We start from the raw sequence: 8,829 nt of genomic DNA on the forward strand, positions 1-8,829 counted from the left end.
GAGAAATTGTGCTGTGTTGTAGGCCAGAAAGAAGGCCCTAAGGGAAGGAGGGTGTATGGGAGGGAGGGGATTAGGGGTGTGCAGAGGGTGGAGCTGTGGCATTGGGTATGTCTCCGTGCACTACTAACCTGACCAGGGAGGCAGATTTAATTCTAAGTGTGCTGAGCACTACGGGACACTTTGGGGCAGTAGGCACGTTGTGTGAATGAGGGCTGTGTGGCTGCTGTGTGGAGGATGTGTGAGCTTCTATAGGAAGGACCCCTTTATTTGTCACATTGCCAGATGACTTATCTTGCCATCTCCAAAGTTTTCTCTTTCATAAGCCATATATAAATGATATATTTTCACAGACCCACCACAACAATATACGCTGAACATGAAACCTAAGATAAAATAGTTTTTGTTTTTGTTTTTACATCAGAAAGTGCATTGGTATTAGGGTTGATGGTCTTCTTGGTACGAACATAGTATCACAGAGGACTTGGAACTGTCAGAGCTCTGTCTTGAAACAGCTTACTCTCTCAGAGAACTCTAGATGCTGGCGAGGATGTGGAGAAACGGGCACCCTCCTACACTGTTGGTGGGAATGTAAACTGGTACAGCCCCTCTGGAAAACAGTGTGGAGGTTCCTCAGGAAACTAACAATAGAACTCCCCTATGACCCAGCAATAGCACTGCTAGGAATTTACCCAAGGGATACAGAAATGCTGATGCATAGGAGCACATGTACCCCAATGTTCATAGCAGCACTCTCCACAATAGCTAAAACATGGAAAGAGCCTAAGTGTCCATCAACAGATGAATGGATCAAGAAGATGTGGTTTATCTATACCATGGAATACTACATGGCAATGAGAAACAATGAAATCTGGCCATGTGTAGCAACAGGGATGGACCTTGAGGGTGTTATGCTGAGCGAAATAAGTCAGGCAGAGAAGGACAAATATCATATGTTTGCACGTATAGGAGGATTAGGAGGAACTTGACGGAGGAACAAGGGGGAGAAGAAGGGCGGAAATGGTGGGGGAAAGGGAGAGAGGCAAACCATGAGAGACTCTTGAATGCTGACAAAAACTGAGGACTGATGGATGCAGGTGGGAGGGGGGGATGGGCATGGAGGAAGACACTTGTGGGGATGAGCACTGAGTGTTATGTGGAAACTAATTTGACAATAAACTATTTGTAATAAAAAAAAAAAGAAAAAAAGAAAAAGAAACAGCTTACTCTCATTCCCAAATGAAGGATCAGTTCTCAGTCCTTGCATTGCTTCATCTACCAGCACCATGGATGCATTTTCCTCCTTGGCTTCAGGACACCGTGCTCTTTGGGTTCCCTCCTCCCTCTCCTGCTATTGCACCTGTCTCTTTGCTGGTTCCACCTCACTTCCCCATCCTCAACATGTTGGTGCACCCTAGAGCTCTGTCCTTGGACTTCTCTCTTCATGCCCACACCCTTGGTGGTTTTATCTACTCTTGATCCATCCAGATACTGACAATTCCCAAATTTATGTTCCTGTTCAGAGGTCTCTTCAGAACTCCAGATGAAACCCCAGACTGCCTAATGGGCATCTCCACTTGGATTTCTAATCACTCTCTCAAATTAAAGTGTCCCAAACTGAGCTTCTGAAATTTCCTACACTCCTACCCAAACCTGTACCTCCAGCAGTCTTACCTATGGCAGTTAAAGGCGACTCCATTTTTCCTTTTGGAAAATGTCTACTTTCTTTCTCTCAGACTCCATATCTGGTCCTTCATCAAATCATGTTGACTCTACCTGCAGAAGGTAACCAGAACTGACCTCATCACCCATCTCCACTGATAACAGGTTAGGAAGCATCTGCCCTATACTCCCCTCCCTCCTACACCCAGTCTATTCCCAACACATCAGCAAGAGTGATTCTGTTAGAACATAAATCAGAATATCACACTTCTCTGCTTAAAACCCTCCAGTAATTTCCCATATCTTAGAGTAAAATTTAGGGTCCTTCTTTAACCTAAAAGCCTCTTTGTGATCTGGGAAGGCCCTTTGTGACCTCATCTCCTACATCTTTCCCCTTGTTCTATCTACTCCATCCATCTTGACATCCTAGCTATTCCCTGAAGATATCAGGCACACTCCTGCCTCAGGGCCTTTGCACTTGCTCTTACCCCTATCTAGAGTGTTCTTACTCCTCATATCATAGCTAGTTCCCTCATTTCCTTTAGGGTTTATCAGGGAGTCTTTCCTGGCCACTGTAATTTCACATATACACACACATGCCCTTCCCAATATTTATATCCCCCTTTCTTGTTTAATGGGGTTTTTAAGCACTTTTTACTCTATAGAATACTATATATTTTATCTACTTAATTTTTTTTCCCTTAAGTATAATGAATAAAGACTCCTTTGGTTGCAAGTGAAAAAACCCAAGGAACTTCTGCCTTGTAAAGACTAAGACTTGACCCTCTGAAGATAGCCAAGATACTTTAAGGCAAGAGTTGCCAGATAAAAGTTAGGATGTCCAGCTAAATTAGAATTCTAGATAAACAGTGAGCTAATTTTTAGCAAAAGGGAACATATTCTTCTTCTCTCTTTCCCTCTCTTCCTTTCCCCCTCCCCTCCACATCTGCCTTATTTTCTTTTTCTGCAGAATGTTTTCTCTATTTCTCAGTCTACATGGAAGGAAATGTCTGTGATTAACATTATTACAGCTTCTCAGTTATAATGAAGCAGTCAAACACGGACTAAAATATATTCATTCCAATTCCCAAGAAATGGAATTGTCAGCCCAGTTCCAGTGAAAGCTTTGAGTTCACACAACTCATGCAGTGATGCTACATTATAATGTTTAAGCTGCTTTCAATGTGACCAGGTAGACTGGGGCAGATGGAGGACGGAGTCAGTTCTCAAAATAGTAAAGTTTGGTAGACAAACAAAAGTCAAGAATTTTTAAATAAAATTATATAAAGGGAATTTTGTTCTCCTAGATATAAAAATCACGTCATACTATATAATACTGTAATACTATGATCAGTACCGGCTTGTTAAGGTGCAAGAATGACAAATCAGTGGTAGAGAATAGACTTCCAAGACTTCTACATGGACACATAATATTTGGTCTATAACAAAGACAACATTTCAAACTTGGGGAAGGATGAACTTTAGAAATCAGATAAAATGAGTCTGAACTGGCCCCTGGATCTGGTGGGAGCAGATTCAATAGTGAGTCAGTCCTGTAAATTGACTGGCAGGGGTCAGTGAGGGTGGTGTGGAGGGATGCTGATTGTTAAGTGCAATGATTCCTTTTAGGGGTTTGGATGAGGCCCATTGCTGAGGGCAGTGTGGGATCAAAACAGGGATTATTGTTTTTTAAAAAAGAAAAGTATAAATGCTGATAAAAAGAGCCCGGTGAACAGGGAAAGACTCCAACTGCATAAGGGAAAGAGGAAAAGTATCTGAATGTGCCTGAGAGTGTGGGCAGGGCACCTGAGGAGGACTCTTTCTGGGAAGGAGACCTTTGTTTCCTCTCTGTGCCTGATGGGCAAGAGAACAGCACTGGAGACGGGCTGACAGATTTGGCTGGAAGAAAGCCCATGTGAGGATATCCGTGTTTTCTCTGGGAAGCAGGAGAACATGTGGGAGTGAGTGTTGGGGAGAGGGAATGTGGAGCGATAGAAGTATGTAGGAATTTGAAAAACATTTTAGTCACTGCTCTATAGAATGGAGAGGTGGCTGTCTCAAACAGTGGTTCTCACTAGAGCACAGAATCTCCTGGGGACACGGTTAAAACACAGATTTCTGGGGCCCACCCCCAGAAGTTTCTGATCTAGTAGATCTGGGGTGGGGCCCAAGAATGTGCATTTCTAACAGGTTCACAGCTGGTGCCTATACTGCTGATCCCAGCCCACGAGTTGAGAATCACAGATCTAGAGTAGAGCAAGGAAAACAGGAATGCCCCAGAGAAGTTAATGATTAGGAGGGTTTCTGGTCTGCCTCCCTGTTGAGGTGCAGACACACCTGAGGCAAAATGATCATGCTTATTCAGGACCAGGACTATATGGAGAGTGGGTGGAAGAAAGAAATAGGGCAAGGGAGCTTAGAAAAATGGACTGGAAGTAATTGATCCTACCTAAGTATAGAGGAACCTGATGTTAGAGAGAGAAAACTAGAGAGGTACTCCTGATAATGAATCATTAATATCAATTGCCAACTGATTGGATGTCATAGAACTGATTTTTAATGTGCTCAACATTTCTCATAAAAAACGGACCTTAAATACAGAGAAATATTTTTCAGGGGATTAGCCATGAAAACATATCCAAATGGTGCACATTAGCTTTTCTTAAAGCTCACTAGACATATGGATGTGAAAAGCCTCCTTCAAAATCAAGTCTTCCATGCTGACGTTAATCTCTGATGTGAGTTTTGATCCAACCAAAGAGCCGTTCTTGAACATCCCTATTAATAGGAGAACACAAGCATCTTCTCTGGAGAAACCAATCAGTATTTCAAATACAAAAACAAACAATCGTTATCTACAATAGAAACAAAATGAGCAGATTTCTTTTTCAATGTTCGTTTATTTTTGAGAGGGAGATGGAGACAGAGTATGAGTGGGGGAGGGGCAGAGAGTAAGGGAGACACAGAATCCGAGGTAGGCTCCAAGCTCTGAGCTGTCAGTACAGAGCCCGATGTAGGGCTCAAACCCATGAATTGCGAGATCATGATCTGAGCTGAAGTCAGATGCTTAACTGACTGAGCCACCTAGGCACCCCAAGCAGATCTCTTTTTCTATTACATTTCCCCTCTAAGTCCCAGGGACAGTTGGGTGTTACAGTTGTGTGCGTGAATGGTCAGCATTAGGTGTGCCTGGTGGCTCTGGTGGAGGGTGTGTGAACCCCTACGTGGTTCTCTCTGGGTGTCTCTTCCTCTCACTCCTATTGATCCTCCTTGCTGACCTGACCCTCCCTGTGCAGGTGTCTGGTTGAGAAGGGAGACGTGGCCTTTGTGAAGGATCACACGGTCTTCCAGAACACTGACGGTATGTGTCTGTGCTGTCCTTTCCTCCCTTGGAAAAAATCTGAGTCTTTTATGGGAAGTCACTCCCCAGTTGGGGTACCAGGGAAGTTTATTAAAGCGTGTTCTAGCTCTCTTAATTTATAGGCATTCCTTATGTATTCTGGATACAAGTTTTTATCACCTGAATGGATTGAAAATATCTTGTCCCTCTCTGAAAGGCTTACCTTTTCACTTTAATGATGTGTTTTGATGAACATTTTAATTTTTTATATAGTTCAACCAATCTTCTCCTTTTTGCTAGTGCTTTTCTAAGNTTTCTGAGGCTTTTAAAGAAAGCTTTGCCTTTAACAGGACTAAAAAGGCACTAACAAGAAAGGCTATGAATTTATAGGTGTATGAATTTTTCTCTTCTGTTTTATTTTTAAAGCATTATTATTTCATTCTTCCATGTCTCTCTGATTCTCCCAGACATAGGTGGTTGGTCACATCCCCCCAGTGAGGCCACCTTGACCAAAGCTGTCAGCTGTGGCTGACCTACCTTCCTTCTCCCTAGGAAGGAACCCTGAAGCATGGGCTAAGAATCTGAAGCATAAAGACTTTGAGCTGCTGTGCCTTGATGGTACCAGGAAGCCTGTGACTGAAGCTCAGAGCTGCCACCTGGCCAGAGTCCCAAATCATGCTGTGGTCTCAAGGAAAGATAAGGCAGATTTTGTTCGCAGAATGCTCTTCAACCAACAGGTATGGGCACACAGGAGGTCCTGTCCGCACAGTCCCTCCAACTGAGTGCTCAGGTCAGTCACTTGCAGAGCTGATAGGCACACCCAGCCCAGTCTCATACCTTTATCCCTGTAAATGGAACTAGATTCCTGCAGCCCTGCCTCTGATAAAAGCAGAAAGCTAGCTGGTGGCCATGTTCACTTTGTGCTCTGGGGCTGTCTAGGATATCAAAGTGGACTGAAAAAGCCTCAGACACGTGGGTATCTGAAGTATCTCCCTGAGACTCACTTGCCTCTCTGAACAGGCTCCTGGTATCTCCTGGACTTGTTCAGTTCCTCCATGAGAGTTGTCTCTTTCTTCTTCTGTCATAGAGATAAGGGAGTTGGATCAGAGCCCTTCACACTAGGGTGAGGTGTTTGTGGTAAGAGCAGAATGGAGGCTGCTCTACCTGACCTAGGTTAGGTCCCAATACGTTAATGAATGTGGGAAGGCTGAGCACTGTTTCAGGCTTCATGAAAGTTCCAGAGCCAACATTCAGAAAACTCATGACCACTACAGGCAGCCCACAAAGGCTATGGAGTAGCAGGATGCCTAAATCAAATGACCTTAAGGAAAACCCAAAGCTTCATCTGCCTTTTGCACTCACATACCCCATCCTGGAAAAGCCCCAGCTGAGTACTCCATGTCTTAGCATATGCTACCCACACATCCCAGTTAACGGACCACCATCCAGGGAGAACTGGCAAAACAAAAGGCTCTTGGTCATGGACTTTTGAAGGGGTACATCTCCCAAAGGGCAAGCTGCCCCATTGGCTACAGGGGGTGCTGAACAAAGCAAAAGAGAGGAGCAGGAAGAGATGGAAATGGCCAGGTGCCTGGAGCAGATCTAGGGAATAGAAGAGGCAAGGCAACAAGGGCTTCAGTCAGTAGGAAGACAGGCAAGTATGACCCAGAAAGTTGAAAATTGGTGGAACTGTGATACAGTGGCCAACTTGAAGCTTTTCCTATTTAGCAGTTACTTTACATACATCATCTTTACTATTTAGGGTTATTATCTCCATTTACAAATGAGTAAACTGAAGTTCACTTAACTTAGTAAAGAATTTTCCTATAGTCACATGACAAAGAAAAGCTAGGGCCAGGTTCTGAACACAGAGGCCATGCTGTTTGCCATTAATGGTGCCTCCTAAACTGTTGCTGTGTCCCAGGGTTCCAGGGGCTGGAGCTGAGCAGCCCAGCAGACTCGGATGGATCTTCTGAGGCCATATATACAGCCTTGTGCTCCCTGGTGCTGCTGCTCACTCTCTTTCTGTCTGTCTGACTCAGGAGCTCTTTGGAAGAAATGGGTTTGAGTACAGGATGTTCCAGATGTTTGAATCCTCAAACAAGGATCTGCTTTTCAGTGATGACACGGCATGTTTGGCTAACCTTCAGGACAAAACAACTTACAGTGAATACTTAGGACAAGAGTATCTTATGGCTATTGCTAACATGAAACCATGCTTACACTCTGGTAAGTAGAATAAAACACCAAGGAGCAATAACATGGGGGGGGGGGTGTCAAGGTAACCATGTTTGTATTGAGGACCACTGTGTGCCAAGCCCTGGGCCTGTACTGATAGGAACACAAAGATGGAGAGAGCTTGCTCCTGGCCCTGCAGGAGGATTCAGACTTCCCAGTGAGGCAACTCAATTAGACAAAAGTATAAGACACTACCTGAAAAAAGACCAAATCATTTGAAGGAGACAGAAAGTACAGTAGAACTTGAAATGTTTGAAAANACTTCAGTGTAGGGAGAAGGTTGGGAGATGACCCATAGCATGACTCACTGAGGATCAATTTTCAAAGATTTTAAGTCAAATGTAAAAATAATAGAAACAAACTGAAGATAGCACTATAGTATGCCCTTTCTAGTTTTATACACACATGTATATTTATAGTTAAAGATATATAAATATATATTAAAATAGCATAGTTTATACACACACACACATGTGTGTATTTTAGAATGGAATAATTGCCTCAAAAAGGAATAAGTTGGAGAAATAAAATTAGAGCTGGGATAATCAAATTGCTGGAAGTTGCCTGAATTTTTGTTGAATTATATTGTATGCTGGGGATGATGACAGCAGGAGGAAAGGAAAATGTTGGTATTTAAGGATAGCACTGACATCAGTTAGGAGATACACAGAGAGAGAAAGACAGAGACAGAGATTTTTTAAAAATTGTTACTACCTAAAATTTACTTTTAGAAAAGAGATGTGTTTCGTAAGCATAGGAAGTACCTGAAGTTCTTTCTCTTATGTTTTGCTTCACAGAACTTCTGGACGCCTGTACATTTCATGTACATTAAACACTGACCCCAGTGGACAATCATGGGGATGCTCAGTGCCTGCAAATATGGTGGGGCCACATTCTCACTTGTCCACTCGTGGGCCCATGTTAACCTCAGTTATTTTACAATTATGTGCTTGAACTGATACAAAAATTAAAATGAATGACAGTTATTGTGTCTTCTCAGAAAAGTTCATTACATGTTCTCAGATTTTTTTGAGGGGAGAAAACTATGTCTTTATACTAGAGTTACGCTTCTGAATTTACTATCTATTAAATTGTACCTTTGTAAAGAACTGTATAAGATTAGCTCATATTCCCTCCCCATTCTTTATTTTACCTGAGTCAAGTCACTTAAAAAGAATTTAAGCAATAAATTTGTCTAAAGGAAGTCTGAGTGGTGATAACAAGTGTGCAAAAAAAAAAAAAGCATCGGTGTGCAGTATCAAGGACTTACATAATAAAAACAAAGGATAAGGAATGAGTTTGTGTATTTTAAAAATAAATTTGAACATTTAAAATTCATAATGTCAAGTGGAATAAAAATCCTGGTTCAGATTAATTGGAAAACATTAAAATTACTGCAAAAATCTAATCTTACTACCCTTTTATAGTCAACTTCCTTAAAGCAAGATTTATACTCATTTCTTTTAAGTCAGTTTCTCATCAGAGATTTTGCCATATCTAGTACTACCATAATTGCAACTTATGGTAGTGCCTCCATAAAAGTCGAATGAGAGCCTAAGTTATACATTGTTAAATGTTAGTTTTATGAGTAT

General features: G+C 42.3%; 1 protein-coding gene across 1 annotated transcript in view; it reads left to right on the forward strand.

Moving 5' to 3' along the window:
- Positions 1–8,441, forward strand: part of LOC144221801 (inhibitor of carbonic anhydrase-like) — a 41,396-nt gene extending 32,955 nt beyond the window's left edge. The window contains exons 14-17 of the mRNA XM_077752345.1: positions 4,956–5,020; positions 5,552–5,736; positions 7,042–7,228; positions 8,035–8,441. Of these exons, the coding sequence (XP_077608471.1) occupies positions 4,956–5,020; positions 5,552–5,736; positions 7,042–7,228; positions 8,035–8,069 (472 nt within the window). The 3' untranslated portion in view covers positions 8,070–8,441. The remainder of the gene's footprint in view (positions 1–4,955; positions 5,021–5,551; positions 5,737–7,041; positions 7,229–8,034) is intronic.
- The last annotated feature ends 388 nt before the right edge of the window (positions 8,442–8,829 follow it).

The sequence above is a fragment of the Crocuta crocuta genome, unplaced genomic scaffold (assembly GCF_008692635.1).
Source record: "Crocuta crocuta isolate KB4526 unplaced genomic scaffold, BGI_CrCroc_1.0 scaffold580, whole genome shotgun sequence".
Lineage (NCBI taxonomy): Eukaryota > Metazoa > Chordata > Mammalia > Carnivora > Hyaenidae > Crocuta > Crocuta crocuta.